Source organism: Malus sylvestris, chromosome 9 (assembly GCF_916048215.2).
Source record: "Malus sylvestris chromosome 9, drMalSylv7.2, whole genome shotgun sequence".
Classification (NCBI taxonomy): domain Eukaryota; kingdom Viridiplantae; phylum Streptophyta; class Magnoliopsida; order Rosales; family Rosaceae; genus Malus; species Malus sylvestris.
The window spans coordinates 24,883,158-24,906,680 of NC_062268.1; the positions used below are offsets into that span (position 1 = coordinate 24,883,158).

The window sequence follows — 23,523 nt, forward strand, 5'->3', positions numbered from 1 at the left end:
CAATTTTTATTCATATGGGTTCTTATTTTTGTTGTGTATGTTTAAGATTTTGCACCCACTGGGATCAAATTTTTGTGGGTTTTGTGAATTGGGCATCGAGTTTCTGATGCTTTTTGAAAAATGGGTTGTCAGTGATGTCTTGATATTTCAATAGTTGGACTTGTGTGGCTGCATGCGTTTTTTGATTTCTGCTGGGTTTAGCTGAGTTGTGCGGTTAATCTGTTTGTTCTCCAACTTTCTTACGATTTAAGTGCTTTTAAGTGAAGTACTTCCTGTGCCTATTTGTTCTTTCTTAGTAGCTTAGAGGTATGAAATTTGATAGTATTTCGTGTTAATTTTTAATGGAACTTGAAGAATGAGGAATGCATATCTTGCTTGTGAAATTTGATACTATTTTTCTTTGTTATTTGAAAACTTATGTGGTTTTCAATAGGTATAAATATGAGAAAAGTTCAACAAACAAACAAAGATTTGTCATAAAAAATTTTGCCCTTGTCCTATCTGGTTCAGTACCAAACACAATATAAATAATACAGTTATTAGTCTGATAGTGCACCAAACGCCCGACTAATTTTGTCAATACTATCCGGTGGCTATATATCATATCCGACAGAAATAGTCAGTATAGTCCGAACTGCTAAACAAGACCTTAATGTGTCCAGGACTGTCACCTGTGTACTGAAAACTTCTCGATGGTTTCACCGTGATACTACTGTCAAACCGCTTTTGTCCTCTTTTCTTTGTAAAATGCTAATGAGTCACCCAAAGACGATGCTAATTCGGAATAGTTAGACTAAATTGCGGTTACAAGGTGTGAATTTGGTCGAATTGAGGCTTACATTTGTTGTATAAATCCCTTGAATTGTAACCATGATTCTGTTTTAGCTGAAACGACATTGCGAGTACCGGAAGCCAAACTGGATAGGTGATGATGGAACTGCACATAAAGTCATCGAATTACGTTCCTCGTCTTACTCTCGTCGTGCAAAAGCGGGTAGAAAGAACCAGAATCCTCGGTATTCAGCCATCGTACTACTTGCGTAGTAGCCTATTCTTAAACTCATTGGGGTATTCCCCGCTACACTTCTCATTGTTTCAAGTCACGTTTCAAGGACGGCCCTCGGTATTCGCTAGTCGGGGCTTTCTTGCGATCCAAGTACTTTCCTTGGCTAACTCCAATCTTTTGCAGGCCAACTTTGGTGGTGCTATGGTTTATTTTGGCGGAGTTTGCTTTGGGGATGTAGTCAAATGGCGTACTGGGAAGTAGAGACTACATCACTGGAGACTACTCTGTAACCGTTTTGGTTTCGAATCAAAACCGAACCATAAACAGAATAATAGGGTGAGTTTGGCACATGAGGCAATCAAAATATTGGCGTCGTAAGGTAATCGAAATGTTGGTGTCTGGAAGTTAGCCGTCGGAGAGAAGTAATCCGTTGCACAAGCCCATGATTTGGAAACACTCGTTGAAGCTCTGGCTTTGAGTGCTGTTGGAAGGGGTCAGCCTAAATGTAGAGATATAGGAGATGAATGTCATTGGCGACAATCTCATCGCTGCTGTCCCGTTGGTGCCGTATTTCCTTCGGCTACACCGCTTCCTGTTCCCTGCACCCACCAAGTTAGTTGGCGCTGCAATGTCTCTCGGCTCCCACCTGCTTATGCTTTACTCTTTCATACTTGTGTTTGCGGAACTTGTTCTACAAGCTTTTCTTCCGTTCGAATCAGAGACCGGGTTCGTTGGAATGTAGTAGAAAGATGCCGACTGGACATCAAATTCACTCTCACCACCCCTTGAATTGTACTTGAAAACAAGAAAATGGTAAATCAGCAGCAAGTGTGCCTGTAAAAACTTGAATTTCCGGCGGTTTTACACTGTAAAACCATCTCTACATTCACATTGTAAAAACATCTTTTACACTGGTATGCTGCGCTTGTACCACTCTGCATTTTCTATGACATCGATTCGTGGTACATTTACAAGCTTATGCACTTTCTATGTCGTCTTTTTTCTCGGTGCACACAGAACATGGATGAAAATTATCACTGGTGTAACATCCAACGACGAAGACAAATGAAAAACAAGACACCAACGCAACTTGACATAAAAAATAAAAATAAAAAACTAGAATGATATTCATGATCATCAATTGAAAGAAAAGCATACCGGAGAAAATAAAACTCTTCATTTCTGACACAATTTGAATACGTTTCACTGACAATACTCCTACTGCATTTACCTTACTTGAGATTCTGAACCAACTTGTTAAATCTACATATCTGCACATCCTTCCTTGATTAAATTACACTGCATGAAGAACACAAACTGCAACAACGCAAAATGAAAACGTGTTAAAGAGAAAATACGAAAAAAGGGCAAAAATATATCAAACGATTTCCCTAGAAATGACGGGTTGCATTAACTGATTGGATTGAGCAGCAAATAAAAGTATTGCTCGTAGCGTAAATAGAAATTAGGCAAATGCAGGCATACCTGTATTTGGAATAGGCCAGCAAGCAAAGCATGTAAAAGAACTTGTGCTCTGCCAGCCTCTTGATCATCTCTGAGCTTGATCTGAACCTGAAGTTCCAACTTGAGTAGCCGGCGCACTGCTTGCTGAACCATTTTCAACAGGTGGAGCCACACCCCATTTGCCTTCAGATTCAAGGGGCTCAAAGACGTTAACAGCACCATCCGATAGTCCTAATGCAAACTGATTTGCTTCTTGTGGATGTGCCGCAATAACAAGGGGCTGTACGTTAGAACTGTTGCAAAGGGGAAGCGGAGGGCTGGAATTAGCAACAGCTATCACAAACCTAGTTTAGCTTTACCAAACTAGTAAATTAGGAGCTGTTAATTGCACGCCAAAACAGTCATGATGCACTCCTCAAAGTAATATTGTCCCTTCATGCTTTTACAAAGGAGCGTATGATTGCGATATTCAGAGTTCCAATAAGTAGTAATAAAAAAGGCGCTACAATTAGAACGACTAGTTATCAGCGGTTTACTATTATTTTTATCACCATAATAGAAAGTACTAAATTCCTATCCTATTAGGCAATCTAAGCACCAAATTTTGGGTTTTTAAGGAAGTAGCTAAAATTGGTAATTTAAAAAAAAAACGTTGCAAATTAAGTAATATGTAAAAGTTCTAGCTATAACACTAGTTAACGTTATAAAGTAAACCAAACAGGTGTCTAATACCAGGAATTATAGGACTAACTTTAGAAACTAAGCTAGATTGCCTTGGCATGAACTAAGTAGGATAATAATAATGGAACGTTTGGTGCAATGTCGAACTAAATTACAAACTAAATTATTTTTGGAATAAAATATTTTGTCATTTTTTAGAATTCTTTCTCTGCACTCTCTCCACCTTTCCTTCTTTTCTTTTCTCTCTTCTTTTCCTCCTTTCCAGAGGCTTCTGGTCTTTTCTTTTTCTCTTCCTTCTCAATCTCAAATCTTTCCTTGCCTTCTATCCCCGCTAGATGCTTCTGGTCCCTTACTTCAAATCCCTATTTTTTTCTTTCCTTATTTTTTCCGTCCCTCTCCCTCTTTTTCTCCCCTGTCCAGCTTTGCCTTCTCGATCTCAAACCAGATTCCAAATTCTTAATGTTGCTCCAATTCTCCTGCACCTGAGCTTCCAAGCTGAACATCAATTGGCAAATCAGAATCAGAGCAAGCTCAGGTGCAACAAACACAAGAGCCTCCTCTTTGGTCAAATCAAGCGAGCTCCAAGTCTCGGGAATTGAGGACTTCGGCGATTCAAATAGGAAGAACTGTATGATGTTGGGGATCCGGAGAAGAGCTTGCTGAGGTGGACGACGAGGGAGGCTCTGGATTCTTCGATGGTTGGGAGGGATAGGAAGAGAGACGAGATTGTGGGCGTTGAGAGGCGATGAGGAGGAGAAGGCGATGGACTAGCAATCCCATGGTTGTCTGGGGGACTCGCTAAGACTATCTAGCAAGCCCCTTAGTCGAAGTGAGTGAAGGCTATGCTCATTAAAGCTAGTCCATGTACGGAACAAACACGGGTCTTCACTAAATCTCAATCCAGTCTAGTCTACTGAAACTGAAGGATGCTAAACAAACACACCCACAGTGCATTAAGAATCATGTTAAATTGTTTAGTTTAGGTCCATCTCTAAAATTATAGTGCATAAAACGTGTGCACTTAAGGTTCAGCTCATACAAGTGATGGTAAAGGATGACAACCACTTCCTGTCTGTGGACAGCAATGAAAAGGATGATCCTGTGTCCATCCTATGCAAGTATACTAAGCTTGCTTGGTCTCCTGTGATTTTCTAAGGTTGGGAACATAACATGAATTCAAAATGTTATCTTAAACCACAGTAAGATCTTGTTTAAACTGTTACTCAAAAGAAAAATCAAACATATTCCGGACTGGAAAGTGATAATGAACAAGTACAATCCAAAGTAAAACTTAAAATGCATCATTGAAATGGAAAGAGGGAATTACCTAACATTAGCAGGAAGATAAGCAGAAGGATTAATACGACACCGCAGTCTGAGATTTGCAGCGCTGAACACACACACGGTTGCATCTAAAAAGCTGGCATATACAAGCTGGCTATCGCATGAGAATGTTGCATGAGAGATTGGTGCAGCAGAATCACGTGGAACCCACTAAAAATCAAGGGAAAAAAGAATTTTAATTTAAAAAACAATTGTAAGGGAGGTTAAATCCTCACATCAATGCTCCAAGAGACAAATCTACCTGCTTTACACATTCTAGTTTTGTTGTTTCATATATGGCAAGTTGAGTCTCGTGCACAACCAAGAACTGTTGCTGGTTGTGATGAAACTGTACACGTGTGTCTGACAGTGAAGCTGTTGTTCTCCCAGCTGGAAGCTGCAAGAATCTGGACTTCAGCTTTTCCCATCCATCAGAGTTCCATACGCAGAGCTGAAGAAAGGAGAAAATAAATAATAACCAAACAAACATTAGTGAATTCAGTATTTTTCTCACAAGGACTTGATTACATTTACTGAGAAATGCTTATGTCAGGGCAATTCCAAATTTAACAATTGGAATTAATTTTTCAAAAAAAAAAAAAAAAATTGTTTCAAAAAGAAAAATTGGAGTTGTTGGAAACTGAACAAGTTTGAAAAGATAAAATGAATGCAAGTTGAATAAGAAACTAGAAAACACTGTTATCCAAGATATTAGTAATAAGAGGCCATAATTTGCAAGGAACCTATGCGAACAGTTGTTTCTTTAGTGCCTCAAAGAAAATTATCTTACTTCAGTTACAGCACACTTGTCGTGGAAAGGTATTTTGGAGTTAGATTCTATTTCAGTCGACCACAGGAGGACAACTAAATAGGGAGTACTAATTCATGGTACCAAAGCTGATAAGTTTTAATACCTGAGCATCTGCTCCTGACGAAACTAGCGCATTCAGTACATGAGAAAATGCTAGGCCAGTTATTCTTTTAGAGTGGCCTTTAAGCTTGCTCTTAACCTGCATCGAGAAAATTAAAACCAAATAAGAACCATCTCAAACAGCAAGTTCTAAGACAAATTGCATACAAATGTCTCATACCTCATCTACGCGGACATTATATATCTGAATTGTAGAATCATCCATCCCAATAGCTATAATATTGTTATCTTGAGGATGGAAAGCAAGAAATGTTGCAGCAGGTGGTGGAGGCATGAAAGTTGTCATTGTCTGCACTCACCAACAAGAAGTTGTGATTAGTCAAATGAAAAATGGAAAAGGGAAAAAAGCAGGCTATCAATTTTTAAGATGTGTTACCTTAAATGTCATCATATTGAACAGGGAAATCTTTCCACCAGATGCTGACATTACATAAGAATCATTCTTGGACAAAGCAAAGCAAGGAACAGCTTCTTCAGGACTTGTGTCAGTAATATCATTGGTCATTAAAATGCCACTTGAGGGTTGCCACAGTTGAGGTGAAACACTAGCAGTTGCCTGCAGGGTATAAAAATTGTTTTGGCATTATGACACTCGCCTCTCAAATTTATGAAGAAAAAACTACAAATGATTGATGGAAACTACTACTATGCATCTACACACCTTGCTAGAGTTACGCTCACTCCTCTGCCATTTCCATAACAAATGGATGGCATTTGATGCTAAAGCCAAAATTGCACTTCCCGAATTAGTATAGATTAACCTCGAAATCTGTAAAAACCAAGGGGTTAATTAGAATATATTGCAGTGAGCAGGTACCTGTCCCATTCATCACATTGATACAGCACCAAAAAAAAATTGAGCATCTCTCAGTTAACTCAAAATATACCACGTCAAAATGCAACAAATCAAACTATTGGGAACAACCTGTACTTAACATAGGAAATGGGAAGGATGCTTGTCATATTGAATGATAAGGAGATATTAACAAAAGGTTATATTTAGTTATACCTATGTTGTTGCTGCTGCATAAGTTGTCTTAATTTAACTTCCATATTTTTTGAAGAATGAAATCATGTGAAGCACCATTCTGAAAATAAAATATTATTTGTTTCGTATATAAACCACTATGAAAAGAAATAATCATTCATTTTGAGAAGCAAGGCCATGGCCAATAAAAGGTCATAATATCTTCATTGATGAACAAACACATTAAGTTGTACATGTAGTAAATGCTCCAAGACCACAACATACAAATATTTATACAGTAAGCACTAGAACACAATGAGGTATATATAAAGTTCCATGAGAAGGATTAACCAGACCAGGAACAAACAAATCCATCAATAGACATGAAATGTTTCAAGAATACAGGCAATTAGCAATATCATACCTTGGTTACTCTCATGTTTTCAGGTAGCCTCAAGGAACGGCATTGTGATGGTTCGCTGATTTCAGTGAGTTTCCAAATCTTTGATTTGTCATTGGATTCTTCCGCTATTCTAGGTTTCACATCCCCTAAGTTCCGAGCATCCCCATTCTGGTATAAATAATGCTTGATTAATTATAGAATCATAAGTGTAGGTATTCTTAAACTCTAATTTACATAAAATAAAAGAAGTCTGACTTAAGAGCAACAAATGACCATGAGAGTAATTGCAGATCACAATGCTGTTAGAAACAAGCAAAATAATGACAGTCAATCAACACAAAAGAATAAGCATGCACAACGAACCATTCCAGAAACAGCAGCTGCAGATGCACTTCTTTCAGCCAGTCCAGCACCACTAGCAGCAGCTGCTGCTGCTGCTGCTGCAACTTGAATTGGGGTTATTGCAGGCTGAAAGAGGTTGAGTGTTAGGCGTGCTTAAGTTAATAAAGGATAAGCTTAATTAAATGTCAGGCGGGCAAAATTATTTAAAATACCTTTGTCACAACTTCAGAGGGCCTTGACGCATCATAAGAGAGATGATTCTCAAATGTTCGCAACAACCGCATTCCATCTGCATTTGCCAAAACTTTAATCCCATTCTCATTGGCAGAAACAGCCAAGAGAGTGCCATCCTTGTTAAAGCGGATACGAGGGCTTGCCTAGGAATTAGGAAAGGCAAAGAAGATGAGCAGCTGGTATTTTAGATTCTATTATTTCAATTTACTTGAAGGAAATGAACCTACTGGGAGGCCTCCATCAGCATCAACAGTTGTCAGAAGTTGAATATTGTCCATGTCCCAAAATTTAATAGAAAAATCATCACCAGCAGCCAAAAACCGGTTTTTAGTAGTATCAAATTGCACAACGCCAAAAGAACGCTTGCGAAAGCCTTGATAGGTCCTTTTCACAGCCCCTTCACTTTCATTCCATTCAACAATATATGACTCACCATCTTTACTTGTCCCACATGAAAATAGCCTGCAACCCACCGCCAAATAAAACGAGGAAACGAAATAAATAACCATATAGTTTGCCCATCCAGCAATAGGAAAAAGGAAATCTGAGCTAAGTACACTACTAACCTTGTACCATCAGCACTATAAGCCATGGTTGTGCACCAGCGACCAGGAGCATCATAATCAACTCGAGATCCCAAATTGTCATACAACCAAGCCTTTATCTTTCCATCCAGTGCTGTTGAAAAGATAAACTGAAGCATAACAACAAAGAATGAGCATCAAAAGACTGAAACAGAATGTGTAATTAGTAAGAATGAAAAACCAAAATAAAATACCACAACACCTGAATGTTTTCCTTATAATGTGGGCAGACAGAATAAACTGGAGCCTCATGACCTTCAAAAGTATATTGTTTTGCACCAGTTGTAGCATCCCACACCTAAATTTATGAAGGAAATCAGCAACGAACAGAAAATATTAGGCAAGCAAACATATTAGACAACTAACGAACCTTGATGGTCTTGTCATCCCCACAGGTAATCACACAAAGCTGCTTATTGGGATGGGAGAATGCTATATCATTTACTCCACCAACATGTGCATCAATCTACGACAGTATTTTCAGAGTCACCATGAATACAGAAAACTCAAAGATAACAAAACAAAAGTGGAAAAAATTGAAACAGTATATACCTCTAGGTGCTGTCGTACGTCATCACCCCCATGATATGAATATATTTGAACAATGTGCCTTGAGTAAGCAACACCTATAATTGGATTGTATATGATACAATAATCAAGATCTAATTCAATCCTTACATAATTATAAAGCCATATCACAGTATGCTCAGCTTACCAAACAAAGCACCATCAGGGCTCCAAATCACACGGTTAACAGACACAACAGGGTCCTTAACTAGAGCAGCCTGAATTTCACAAAGACAGTCAACCAACTCATACATCCAGAAAGAATAGAATGTGCAGAGTTTTTATGTCATATATGAACAAGGATAGAAATGGAAAGACCTGCAGGGGCATTGAGCACGAACTAAGATCCCATACTTTGAAGTTCCTTAAAACTAGTCGCTCCTTAGATCCAACTTCCCACAGCCCTATGTCCCCCACATTGGTACCAACTGAAGCATCACATAGAGAACAATCAACAGACAAGTATGAGTACCAAGCATCTAAGGGAAAACCCCAATTAACGAACACAACTGTAGAGCCCGAAGGTATACAAATAAATATAAGGAGTACTTATACAAACCAAGAAGCAAGGTCTGCTGTGAAGGATGAAAATCCATGCTCATGGGAGATGAACCCTGATTCAAAGTCTGTGTGACATTCTTGGGCAAGTCATCAGGTGCATTCAAAGGTTGACCATGACCGTGCCCTGGAAATGTTACTGGCAACATGTTAACAGGGAGATTAACCTGCACAAAAGAACAAACTATCAGATACAAATAAAAAGGTAAACGAGGACGAAAATAGAGATCACCATTCAAAATCTAATCTTTGCAAGTATGTACATACCTCGGTAGACAGCCCCATCGGCCTTGTTCTTTTAGAAACATGATCAGAATCCCCAGACGGATACTCCACAGAAGGATTAGTTGGAGGAGTCCTTGGATGTTTCAAGGCAGCTATACAAGGTAATGAGACACCAAAATCAAAAACCATTTTATTGGATCATGAAACACCACAATCAAGAACCATCTAATCGGGATCATGATAAATGAAAATTATGAGCTTGAGTATTAACAAAAGGGAAATTTTATTTGAACCCATCTAACCTCTTTCTACACCCAACTTGCTCTCCACCCATATTTTTTTTAATTAAAGAATTAATATCTCTTTAAAACCAAATTTATTACCTAAACTACCCTCTCAAATCCAATTCAGAATGTAAAGTTATCTTTACACCCATTTCTTTTATAAAATAACATCTCTAACTGAATGTTTTTTTCTTCAAAGAGGCGTCCTTTGCCCCTGTATAATTAATTGCATGTGACTAGCATTTCCATGGCTTTTTTTTTTTTTTTTTTCTGCTACCAAACCCATCCATAGACTTGGGATCCAAGAGATCCTTCCATAGATTTGAATTTTCCAGAGAATGCGATGCAAGCTCCAGTTTAGTCCATCACCTTGCCAGAAAAACATTTGACCTTGATGCTTTGGATTTGGATGGAGACATGCCACCCACTAGTGAGTGGTCAAGGTTTATGAGGTTGGGCAATCGTTATTTGCACCAAGAATCAAGTTATATGTCTTTGAACTACTAATCAAAAGTCCTTGCAATGGTGTTTTGGGGGCAAACAGACGGCCGAAAAAAACAAATACAATACAATATAATAAGTATGAAATTTAATCCAAAGAAGCAAACAAACAAAATATCCATAAATCGAGTCATACCTTAGTTGAAGGATTCAAAACTTCAAAATCACTATCCATCAATAAAAAAAGCTTGTTTTTCTCTATCAGAACTATTAGGATTTTAGCCGGAATGGACGTAGGATAAACAAAGGGTGATGCTAGGGTTTAATTATAGTGTCTGGGTTTATTGAGAAATTTGAGTTTTATTGTTAATTTCATTTTGTACTTATAGTAATTATGCAATAGGGTAAAATAGACAATTAACATTTAAAATTTAAGTTGAGTGTAGAAAGAGGTTACATGGGTTTAAATAAAATTTCCCTTAACAAAATGATGTTTTACCTGTTATTGATGGACCACCAAGACCAATACCTCCTCCTTCAGAAACTGCTGGATGAGTAACAGTGGAAGGATTAGACATCCAACCTGCAAGGGGTATGGGAACCGGGGCTGGTGTAGGTTGAAAAGGCTGAAAATGCAAATGCCAAGCGCATCAACAAAAAGTTAATAACAACAAAGTTTCTACATAATTAGTGTATCAACAGTTCACTAGATTACTTACCCCATGTGCACCTAGTGGAGGAAACCCTCCAGCTTTTGGTAAGGATCCAAGCAGTGGGTTGTTTGCAGGTGATGGTGCCCGCGCACCATTAGGTTGTCCACATGAGTGATCCACAAAAAGTGTTTTTATATCTGGATTTGGTCTTGGGTTCTTACAAAGCTGATGCTGCCAATTTAAGCTTGAATTTACAGAAGGAGAATTAGTTCTCTCAGCAGAACCAGAAAGGTCATAATTTGCACAAATGATAGTTAATGGTGTCTGCAGTGGAAACTTCTAACAACGTTCACCAACAAAAAAATAGAATCCTGACACCAGAAGGTGGAATCAAGCAGTGATGTACAACTGTCACCAGGCCCGTGCTATGTAGTAATGAGCCATATACTAAATTAAGATTCAAGCACATGTTTTAGCATTGGAATAATATTAATGACTTCTTTTTGTTTCCACATAATTCAAGCCATAACCAACTTTTTGATTAGCCACATAGACAATGTACTTAAACGATAAACTCATTAGCTAGTACGATCAACTTGATGAAAGTCTCATTCTGAAGGCAACAGAAGACAAAAGCACTCATTCCGTATGTGAAAATATTATAGCAAGACCACTGTTTGAAACAATATCCATAAGTCACAATGAAGTGCACAGCTAATCTTATATAACTGATGTCATGGTTTCAGAGTAATTACCTTTGGTTAATGAGTGTCCGTAGCCTCGAATTCTTAAGGCTTGGGAACTGCAATTTATCACGGAATAAGGGATTTGCTTCAATCAGTTTCTTAAGTTCAACCAACATGATTGCCCTGGCAGACTTTGTATCTCCATACTTGGATAGTTGTTCATTCTCCCTATAATGCAAGAGGCCGTGTTTTAGTACATTTGCTACAACTGTTTTCTATTGAGACTTTCTTCATATAACGGAATTCTCATACCTAAAGTTCTCCAATGTCAAGAGCTGAGTGATTTCCTTGAAAAGTTCTTCATTGAATGTGGCAAAAACCTTTAAATCCTTTACTAGAATATCCACGGCTTTGGACCGATCATGCCTATAAAGTTCACACAGTCACTTTACATGCAATTCAACCATATAATTCCTCAATGAACTGAAATCGAAACGTTGTAAGCTTACTTGTCCAATGCCTCGAGATACTTCTGCTTCCTTATCTCGAAAAAGATTTTCATGGAATAGCGGTTATCGTCCACTTTAGTGAACCCGGAGAGGTACTTCTCAACTTCATCCCAATTGCCATTATGCACCTCATCCTCAAAGTATTTCACATTAAAGAAAAACCCAGATTCCTGCTCTAGCCTATTTAAAATTTACATCATAAAGGCAATTACTGACGCAGTATATCAGTACATAATCAGCAATTATGCCAATAAATACGTATTAATTACAAAATTAATTTAAAAATATAGAAGTCAGCCCTACTTGTGAACAGTCTCTTTGAATTTTTCCTCATCGAGAAATTGCAAGATCAAGAACACAAGCTCTCTACTCAGAGAAGACATCTTGACCGCCCCCTCCTTGATTCCAGAACCAGAAATATCACTGAAAATATAACTAGATCTGCAAAAATAAAATATAATAAATATAAATTACAAATAAATATGAACAGGGGTAACTTAAAAAGCTCAAAAATCAAAATAAAATTACAAAATCATAAAAATAAATTCACCAGGAACACACCCAGAACTAGATCACAAAGCTAAAACACCATTTTTCCCAATAATTTGAGATATTTTCACTCATCAAATTCAGGTTTAAGAAGAAAAAAAAAGAGACAATTTTTGAACTTTTTGGGGGATCAAAGAGGCAAAGAAAGCAGCTTTTTCAAGACCCATGTGGGAATCGAAGATGCAAAAGAAAAAGGTTAAGAAAATTAGAAAAATCCCAAAAAAAATGAACCCAAAAGAAAAAATAAATAAAAATAAAAACTTAAGGAGAAAAATTAATAGTTAGATATTCCAGGAAAGAGAGAGAAGCTCGCACCTTGAGAACCAAATCAGAACAAACAACCACACATCCAGAAGAAAAGGAGGGAGAGACAGCTCGGAGAAAGCTCCCTCTCTCTAGAAACTTATAGTAAACTCTCTTTCTTTGTCTCTCCAAATTTTTTTTGTATTTATATATATCGAGAGAGATGAGACGTTAAAACTGGCAGAAATGGGTGATTTTTATAGGAGGCGACAGGTAAAGAGGATGATAAGCCACCGAGCTTATCAATCCTACTCGACTTATCAAGCAATAGGTTGCGTTAGCTTGTGATAGGTTGCATGATCTGCCCAAGTACTTATGCGTAGTTGCGAAAGGAGCTGGGTTGCACTTAGCCGGCCGCGTCTGGCCAGTTCATCGGCGCGGAATCTATAGGTGACAACTGTCCTTCAGCTAAGAGTGAAATCCCATACAACGCAGTCAGATATGAACCCGCACCTCTTGCCGTTAGATTTATCAAAGAAGTTTGACTTTTGAGTCTTCTGAGTATAACGACGGCTGGTATTAAGATAATGCTAACCTGAAAAGGGGGGTGAAGCGAACTTGGAAAGCGCTCATTACTATCAGATCCCCCTAAGAAACGGCAAGCTCTCTGGGACGGTCCACACAAACATTTGACCCCAGATTTTGTGAAATATTACGAGAGATACCATTGGGCCACTGTACAAATTCATATATCACGTGATACTGTGAGAGAGGCATGATTGCGATATGATATTTTAAAATCGAAACAATCGCGAGATATCGTAATATTGGATATATATATATATATATGTAATTAAAGGAGTGGTTTTGGAGTCGTGACGTGGGGGTTTGTCCATCTCATCAATCTCGGAAGCACGTAGGCCACTGATGAAACTAAACAGCCTACTATTTAGAACAGGGAAAATGTCAATATAAGCAATGTTGTTGTCTCTTTCTCGATCCTTAGATCTTATATTCTATTTGAAATTTTTATAATTTCTCAAAATTTTTCTTAAGAATTTTTCTTTAAAACTTAAAAACTTGTTTGGTATGCGATTTAAAAATTTTAAATCTTACAACTTAAATTGGACAAAGAGATCCAAAAAGAAGAGGTCGAGATGAGGAAAGAAAGTAAAAGATGATTGGAGGACAGATAAATAAGTGTGAGGATCGGAAGAGATAAAGAGTAAGACGAGTGAGAGAAATAACTGAGAGAATGAAAAAAACGGATTGGAGGAGAGACGAAAAATGTAAAAAAAAAAGAGAAATGGGAGAGATAAAGAAGAAAAGAGAGAGATTTGGAGTGTGAAGGAAGGATGGAGAGAAAAAAAATGAGTGAGTTTAAGTTTTTGTGTTTTTAGATAATAGACTATATTTTTTAGTTAGTCTTGAGTTCAGTTTTTAAAATAGTCATACCAAACAAGTTTTTAAGGCCTAAAACTTGAAAATTGCTTTTGAGTTTAAAAAGTTGGATTCAACTAGAGTACCAAACAAACTCTTAATTTTTTTTAAGAGATAATTCTCATATTAGAATAGTAATGACACATTTCAGAGCATCTCAAATGGTATAAACAATTGAATAAGCAAATTTGTTTAGAAGTGTCACATAGCTAAAAATTAGCTCCAATAATATAAACAATTGAGTTGGCAAATTTTGCATACATCCCCAAATTAGGAACTATTGCTTACATTCAACATAAGTACGCAAATTAGGCCCCACTTCTTTGTTTATACTAAATTATTTCATGTGAACGAAGTCAGTAAAAATTAAAATATGATTTGACCACAATACTTATATTGTTGCAGTCATATTTAGAATAGGAATGTGATTGTGTAAATCCTAGTAGATATGAGAATGTATCTTATAAATGTTGTAATCCTAAAGCGAAATGTTTTTACCTATCCTACTACTATAAATAAAGGCACAATGGAGTGACTTAAACACACCTCACAATTAAATCACTCTCTTTTCTCCCTCAATATTGTCGGCTCCCTATTTCTCTCTAAACCCTAGATCCTTCAATCAAATAGGCCTACAACATGTTATCAGCACGCTCTTACCAGAAGCTGAGGAATTGACGTATCGTAGGAAGAGGCTATCTTCCACCAAATTCAAAGGTTTATTTTTGTTTTATGCTAATCAGGTATGTTTAAAATAAAAGAAGATATTTGAAACGTCCACGAAGCATGAAAACATTCCCCATGATGCATGAACCCCTCTATGTTTATATTTTCCTTTTGATATAAATATTGTATATATTCATATATTTGTTTCATGCATCACATAATTAAATTGTTATGTGGAATATGTGAGTCAATGTATAAAATTAAATTAGAAGCATATTTAGGGTTTCCTCAACCCTAAGGGATTTCGAAAAGAAAAAAGAAATTAGACATGGTATGGCACACCCACCGCACCATCACTATGCACACAGAAACCAGGCCTCGACCTAAGGTCAATCTGATGGGCCTGAAGCCCTTCGCCCGTTTGCACCATGGCCCGCGTCATTCAACCAGCCTAGATTGACTAGGTTATTCCCCCAGCACGTAACAACCTTTATGGTTGTTGGGTTTTGTGTTGCCCACGCCCGTAGCTTCCACCTTGGCTCGCGTCACGACCTGTATCCTCCACGCCAGCCCACAAGGCTGGGCTTGGTCCCTGCGGCTCACTCCGCACATCACCTACAACTAGCCTATGCGTTTGAGCTTCCTGCGCCAAACCCACAGGCCAACTTTTGCTGGGCTTTGTGCCGTGCCCTCCCCTAGGCCAAAAATTGAAACCTAGATGATGATGGGGTTTCTCTCTTTCCCCCCCTCTGATGGCCTGCAGCCCACTCCCGAGGCCATTTTGGGCATTGCCTTTTACTCAAGGCACCTAACCCGAGCCCAAATATTTTTGGGGCTATATTTTTTATCCAATAATATTATTTAATATTATTTTACTTCTACAATTGACCCCGTATTATTGAATTAATTAAAAATGACTTGCAATCCATTAATTTGATAATGAATCCAAAATTATTGACTTGAAGATCATTTTTGGACATTAACGATTCAATAATTTATTCTTTATACTTTGAACCGTAACATACTTTCGTAGTAACGAAGCTCTCACACTTGAGTTCCCAAAGAACCTCAAATCCACTATATTTAAATTAGTATATTGCATTCTATGTTTCTTGCAAGAACTTCTCATTATGAACTAATTGTTCATAAAAACTAAATTGAATTTGTAGTTTCAAATTTAGTACCTTTGAAACTTGAAGTTTTCATTCAAAATATACCACGTGAAACTTGTAGTTTTCATGTATAAATTAAACCAATACATGTTTATAGAACCTGTATGTTATACGATATATGTCTATGGCTTCCATATGACTAATCACTTTTTCCCCTCTATTTTAGGGACATGTCGAACTTGAACAAGCTTGATTTCTCTGCTCTAGAAGTCTCTGTAAGAAACTATCTGAAGTGGGTTTAAGACGTGAAGTTTCATCTGACTGTAAAGGGTATTAGAGCCACCATCGAGACACTTATCGCCGACAAACCTGTTGACGAAGCTCAGAAGGCTACTGCAATGATCTTCATTCGAAGACACATCCATGATGCATTGCAGACTGAGTATCTCTCTGAGGAGGACCCACGCACCCTCTGGCTTGCTTTGGTTAACCGTTTCGATCATCAAAAAGACATACTTGCCTGAAGCAAGACACGACTGGCAGCATCTTCGTTTCCTGGACTTTAAGTTTGTGAATGAATACAACTCTGAAGTTTGTAGAATCCGTTCACTGTTGAAATTCTACAAAGTGGAACTAACCAAATCATATATCCTGAAGAAGACCTATTCGACTTTTCATGCTACCAATATTGTCCTACAACAATAATATAGGGCATAGAAATTCACCAAGTTTTCAGATTTGATCTCTGATTTACTCCTCACTGAAAAGCAAAACCAGTTTTTGATGAAGAATCATTAAGCTTGACCAATTGGCTCGAACGCCACGCCTAAAGCACATACGATTAATTCTAGCAGCCATAAATGACGAAAAAATTGTCGTAGCCGTGGAAATGGGTGGCAAGCCTCACCACGGGCCCAACGTCAACAGAGTGCCGCACCTAAGGGAAGAAATTTGACCTAACAGCGTCCACTACTCGCCCCTAAGGCGCCAAACTTCAAGAATAATGGCAAAGCTCTTGTTCAACCTGTTGGAAGTATGCCCACAAAGCCACTCATTTGATGTAATAGCTTTTTGGAATACTTATTATGTTAAACTTTTATATGTTTAATGGAGGGCAAATCTTATTGTTAATCACTGTTTATTATATCATGTGTTTAAGCAATAAGTGAATCCAAGGAATGTATTTGTTCTAAGAGATAAGTGATCTAAGTGAGTTAGATTATCGAGACCTTTCTCTTATGTTCATTCCTAAAACGTTCCTAGCCATAGGATTGCCAATTGGGCATTGACAATCCGCTAAGGTTAGTATGTGTTATGTTGACTCAAGTGTGAGTATGACTAGTCTCAAGTGATTTGGTGTTGGACACTAAGACAGACACATAGGTGCTCGAAATAGTAATCGAGTACACTGAACTACGATCAAATCAGAGTTTGAACATACATGTCATGTAAGAACTCTAAGGTTGCAATATGCAAAGTAGTCCTTTGACCTGAGGCATCATAGATGTCTAATGGTTAGGTCCTTGATCTTTGATCCTGTCAACGGCATTCCCTCGGAGTGTCCACGGCATTGTTGGGGTCAAGCTATCTAGTCATGTAGGCATATGAATGTACAACAAGGGATCTCTAACCTTCCATGGTGGAGGGAGAATACTCTAAGATATGATTCTAAAGTCTTTGGGCAAAGCAAATGAATATGACTAAAGGAAGGTTGTTCCAAATCATATTCAAGGGAATCATATAAGAAAGAATCACATTGGATAGTAGACATGAAACAAACTATCACTTAAACAATGTGATTAAGAGTATTGTATTAGAGAATGACCGTATTGCATTGTAGTTGTAACTAGATAGGTTCTCCAACCAATTCTACTTAGCTTGGGTAACCATGACATGCTGCTAGGCGTCAACCATGGTTTGTGGAAGCCCTAATGGTTAGCAAACACTAATCAATGAAAGGGAGAATTGAAATGTGGTTTCAATTCATAATCGATAGTTAAAAGTAACATCGCCCACTGCCTCGCTAATTAGAACCTAATGGATCGTACACCGAGTAAGGATGTATGTGAAGAAATCAAATGAAATGGATAAGCAATTAAATGGTTTAATTGAAGAATGGTCAAGATTAATTAATTAGTTAATTAATTATACGAAAGGTTCGTATTGGGCTTATATGTTGGTTTTGGGTTTCGAGGCCCAAAAGCGTTTTGGTCCAAAAGGCCCATTATGTTTAAGTTGTATGACAACTAAAACAAAATGGGCAAATAGCCCAATAACACCAAGGAGGCCGGCCATTAGGGTTTGATGGGCAAAGTTTGCTTAATTGCAAGTTTGCCACTCACCAAAGAAATGAAGTATAAATTCAACTTTATAGCTTTAGGGTTTGGTAAGTTGAAATTTGATAAGACATTTTTCTCTCTATTTCTTCTAAGAGGCCGGCCATTAAAGGAAGAAACATCTAGCAATCTCTTCTTCTTTTAATCATCCATATCATCTTCACAAGATACAACCTTGGTGAAGAGACTTAGAGACATCAAGCTTTTGGTGTTTTGGAGAACAAATCCTTTTTCCTCAAATCATCAAAGGAGCACTAAAGGGAAGAAAACACAAGAAGGATTCAAGGAGCTTGGAGGTGACTTGAAGGCCCTCCACTTGGGTGAATCCCTTGTGTAAACAAGGATGAGCTTCAAGGGTAAAGAATCACTAAATTCTTCTTTTTCTTTAATGTTGTTAAAGAGTTCATTTTGGTTCACCATATACTAGGCTTTGAAAGTCATGGGTTTTATTGAATTGTTTTTGGATGCATGCCTATATTAATGAGTTAATAGTATGCATATGTATTCAAATGTTCATACTTGTTCTTAGCTAGGACAAAATTTTTCCTTCAAGTGGTATCAGAGCCTAGGCCTAGTTTATGGTGAATCCTTTTGGGGTTTTGTGACTTTCATATTTTGTGATTTAAATGTTGTAAATGTTACAAGCTTTGTTCTTGCTTTTGAATTTATAAATTTTGCTAGAAAATTTAGCATCTCAAATGTTGTAGATGTATTTCATTTAAGCATGAATATTGGAACTAAAATTTGGTGCCATGTGTTTTGGGAAATTCGGCCAAATCCAAAGGGTGATTTTTTGGGTTCATGTTTGTCTTGTTAAAATGGTTTTAAAGTGACTTTTGGAACCCCTAAGTACCCTAGGATGTTAGCCCTCTTTTGAATGGTGAAAATTTGAGTTTTGGTAAGTGAAAACATTCATGGAGCTATTATGAGTTTTCATGAGTGTTCTTCAATGTTCTTGAAGTTCTTGCCAAGAACATAAAGTTTTGATTCAAAAGTTTTATGTTTTTCATAAAGTTTTGGTTTAAATTTTGATGATTGAGGTTATTGGTGAGATGTGATGAAATGATTTTAATATTTGTCATAATTAGTCATAGACTTTATTTTTCAAACAAATCATCACTTTCATCCTTTTCCTCACCCACCAAAAACCACTAGCAAAATTTTTTAGATTTTTTTTCAAATTTTTCCCAAATGGCCGGCCACCCCAAGTGGGGTTATTTTTGGGGCCCTTTGTGCAATTACATAAAGTTTTAGATACTTTTGTGTATTTGTATTTTAGCCCAAAAAGTTTACGTTTTTACGTTGTGGCCCAAATGTTGTGGTCATAGTTTCCTTTTGGCCCAAAAGGATGAGAACAAAATTGTTTTGTCTCTTTAAATGAGAATTGGATTTTCATTTCATTTAGTTCCATTTAAATCAATTCTATGGATCCAAAAACCAATTGTTTAAAGTTGTTTTCTTAGTTAATTTGATTGATTAAGAAAAGGGTGATTATGAACCAAAGGCCACTATAATTGAGCTATGTGATTGGCCGATATACATTATGAATGTTTGGGTTTTAGTAGTATAGGTTTGAATGTAATTTGATTAATTCATTTGTTGTAAATGGACATAAGTCCATCATTTGATTTGTGTTGTAAAAGGGCATAAGCCCTTATTATTATTTCATGTATTCCTTTTTGTTTATATGTATGCAAAATGGAATAGTTGGGTCCAACGCCCAATAGGAAATAACGGTTTAATTGGATTAAACATCAACAACTATCTACCTTAAACCCAAGGTCCAACACAAGGCTCGTGTTGGATCAAATCAAACGGTTCATAATCATCCTAAAACCTAATATGACTATATAGTCCATATGAGGATGCAATGCATTCGTTAGTAGTTCCATATAGTCTCGCTTGTTTCAACGAAACAGTGGGAGTATTATATGCTACTAAATCATATTGACTTGGACCAATAGTTGTGATAGGCCCAAGTTCTTTTAATGTGATTAAAATGTTTTGATGTAGCCCAAAACTACTCCCTCAAATCAAATATTAAGTTGATAAGCGAGAGATGTTTTGAACATCTCTTCGTAGGCCTTCCACCGTGGTGGGTTCCAAGCGTTTGTAACTCATGCACCGGCTTCACCCTATCATGGGGAAGTACAAAGCATGTGCTTACATCCAGGAGGAATTCATATACATATGATGAGGTGAATGTAGGCAACGAGGATAGCCGACATCGTATCATCGTGAGGCTATTCCTGAACCCCTATACAAACTAAGCATGGTGGGAATAACTTAACTAAGTGCAATGAAGCCGACATCGTATCATCGTGAGGCAACATTCTCTAGAGGCCAAACGGATGGGTAATTACAAAAGTTGTAAATGAATAATGCGTTATTCTCTCATCATTATTTTTGCTAGCCAACATCGTATCATCGTGAGGTGGGCTTGGTAATGATGAGTCTCCTATAACCCGCTAAGAGTTCAATATAACTCTCAAATTCTATTGAGGGATGTGGAATTTGCCAAAAATAGTGGGTGGTACTATTTGATTCAAAGACCCAATCAAATAGTTTTAAACAAACAATCTAATACGATTTCTGTTATGTTATGTAGTGAACGACATGCCTAAAATTATACCCACCATTATACTTGACAAAAGGGGCCTTAAGGGCCAACGTTTCCTTGCTTGGTATCGCCACATTGAGAATGTCTCAAAGGTGAAAGACATATTGTATGTGCTTAAGCAATCCCCTCCTCATGTACCTCCTACGAAATTAGCTTCAAAGGAGGAGTGTCAAAACTATGTTAGACACTATGAGGATGACTTACAAGCCAAATGCTTAATCCTCACTTCACTTAGTAAGGAGCTTATGAAGCTACATAAGCACATGGACACTTCTTGTGCCATGGTTGAAAGTTTGCATAAGATGCATGACATTGAGACTAGTAATGTACGATTCTCAAATGTTTGTAGTCTAATGAATGCCAAAATGGCAATGGGGACATCGGTCCATAAACATGGACAAAAGATGGAAAAGATATTTAAAAATCTTAAAAGTTTAGGAACTTCCATCGATGGGAAAATGGCCCAAGATTTTTTCCTTGCATCTCTCTCGGATGATTTCACTAAGTTTATTGTAAACTATAAAGTGAATAGATTCGATCATTCTTTGAAAGAGATGATTGACATGTGCTGTAAATTTGAAAAAGGTTTCAAAATAGACAGTGGGAGTGAGAATGCAAACATAAGGAAAAGGTTGCATAAGAAGAAGGCAAAGAAATCCAAAGGAACATGCTTTCATTGTGGAAAGGATGAACGTTGGAAGAAGAAATACAGGGTGCGCATTGCGAGCCTTATGACACGAACTTTTGAAGATACTATTTCTGTCATAGAGAGTGCTTTTACAGTGAGCTCCAGTTCCTGGATATTTGATTCAGGCGCTAGTCAACATATCTGTAATACGATGCAGGGACTAGTGGGGAGCAAATCACTGCGCAATAATGAGATGGTTGTGCGAGTTGGGAACGGCACTAAAATCTCTGCAAAAGCAATAGGCACCTACATGCTTAACCTACCCTCTGGGGAAGTCCTGGAACTTAAAAATTGTTTATATTTTCCTTCATGTATAAAGAATTTGATTTCCATCTCTAAGCTTTTACGAGATGGGCACTCAGTATTGTTTGACAAAATGAGTTGCACTTTATACTTGAACGGTCGTATTATCTCTCATGGTAATATGATAGAGGGACTTTTTCACCTAGAGACGAATAGTGGGATGCACTGTATTGCGAGCAGGAATACCTCAAAACCCAAAAGGGCTAGAGAAGAAGTTAACCAAGAAAAGATGTGGCATCTTAAACTTGGACATGTGAACCTTGAAAAGATTCACAAGATGTCGAAAGACGGATACATCCACCCATTAGGTAATGACCGGATGGGTACTTGTGAATGTTGCTTGAAAGGGAAAATGACCAAATCTCCATTTACTGGAAAAGGAGAGCGTGCCACTGAAATTCTAGGGTTAATCCACACTGACGTATGTGGACCTATGTCTACTACGTCGAGAGGAGGCTTCTCCTACTATATCACATTCACCGACGATCACTCTCGGTTTGGCTATATGTATCTTATGAAGTACAAGTCAGAATCCTTTGAAAGGTTCAAAGAATTCAAGAATGAAGTTAAGAAGCAAACTGGGAAACAGATAAAGATCCTAAGATCGGATCGAGGGGGTGAATATCTGAATAACGAGTTCCTAGATTACCTCAAAGAGTGTGGAATAATATCACAGTGGACTCCACCGGGAACTCCACAACTCAATGGAGTTTCTGAAAGGAGAAATCGAACCTTGATGAACATGGTTCGTTCTATGATGAGTTCTGCTGATCTACCAGTAACATTCTAGGGATACGCTCTATATACAGCAGCTTACTTGCTTAATAGAGTACGTTCCAAGTCAGTTCCACAAACGCCTTATGAGATATGGCATGGAAGAAAGCCAAGTCTTAAACACATTAAGATTTGGGGTTGTGAAGCATATGTCAAGAAGCTTGAAGCTACTAAGCTTGAAGCGAGATCAGTAAGATGCTATTTTGTGGGATATCCTAAAGAAACTATGGGATATGAGTTCTACCATCCTGACGACCAGAAAGTCTTTGTCGCCAGAACTGCTAAGTTTCTAGAGGACGAATTCGTTCTCAAAGGGACTATAAGCAAACAGATGGAAATTAATGAGATTAATAATGAACCACAAACAAGCACTAGACATATTGACAACCCTGTTCCTGAACCCCAAGCTCCACGTAGATCTGAACGGGTTAGTAAGCCACCTAAGAGGTATGGCTTAGACAATGACTTTGATGAATTGTACCTTCTAGGTGACAATGAAACAAAGGAGGACCCTAGAGACTACACTGAAGCAATGTCCGACATTGATTCAAAGAGATGGCAAGAGGCCATGAAATCCGAGATGGATTCCATGTATCAAAATCAGGTCTGGACTCTTGTAGACCCTCCAGAAGGTATTGTACCTGTTGGAAACAAATGGGTCTTCAAGAGGAAGATAGGCGTTGATGGGAACGTGGTGACTTATAAGGCTAGACTAGTAGCCAAGGGTTACAGGCAAAGAGAAGGGATTGACTATGAAGAAACTTTCTCTCCTGTAGCCATGATTAAGTCCATTCGGATTTTGCTTGCGATAGCTGCGTACCATGATTATGAGATATGGCAAATGGACGTGAAGACAGCCTTTCTGAACGGCTACCTAGAGGAAGAGCTCTATATGACTCAACCCGAGGGTTTCGTGTCCAAGTCTGAAAAGACT

General features: G+C 37.8%; 1 protein-coding gene across 1 annotated transcript; it reads right to left on the reverse strand.

The window, feature by feature from the left end:
- Positions 1-1,855: 1,855 nt before the first annotated feature.
- LOC126583811 (topless-related protein 1) lies at positions 1,856-12,890 on the reverse strand. The gene is made up of 27 exons (XM_050248331.1): positions 12,723-12,890; positions 12,162-12,299; positions 11,859-12,038; positions 11,662-11,775; positions 11,419-11,577; positions 10,730-10,907; positions 10,510-10,636; positions 9,328-9,437; positions 9,062-9,227; positions 8,821-8,930; positions 8,651-8,720; positions 8,488-8,561; positions 8,306-8,401; positions 8,138-8,233; positions 7,918-8,045; positions 7,579-7,813; positions 7,330-7,494; positions 7,139-7,243; positions 6,797-6,943; positions 6,067-6,174; positions 5,782-5,961; positions 5,566-5,694; positions 5,389-5,484; positions 4,737-4,925; positions 4,479-4,645; positions 2,492-2,763; positions 1,856-2,323 (listed from the first exon to the last, which is right to left on the reverse strand). The coding sequence occupies exons 2-26, from the start codon at positions 12,239-12,241 to the stop codon at positions 2,556-2,558; spliced, it is 3,417 nt and encodes a 1,138-aa protein (XP_050104288.1). The 5' UTR covers positions 12,242-12,299; positions 12,723-12,890; the 3' UTR covers positions 1,856-2,323; positions 2,492-2,555.
- Positions 12,891-23,523: the final 10,633 nt, after the last annotated feature.

Excerpts from the sequence above, each read along its gene's own strand:
- LOC126583811 (XM_050248331.1), bottom strand. The coding sequence starts at position 12,241 with ATGTCTTCTCTGAGTAGAGAGCTTGTGTTCTTGATCTTGCAATTTCTC. Across the intron at positions 9,228-9,327 it reads CGATGGGGCTGTCTACCGAG|GTTAATCTCCCTGTTAACAT; the intron begins GTATGTACATAC and ends TCTTTTGTGCAG. Across the intron at positions 5,485-5,565 it reads ATAATGTCCGCGTAGATGAG|GTTAAGAGCAAGCTTAAAGG; the intron begins GTATGAGACATT and ends TTCTCGATGCAG.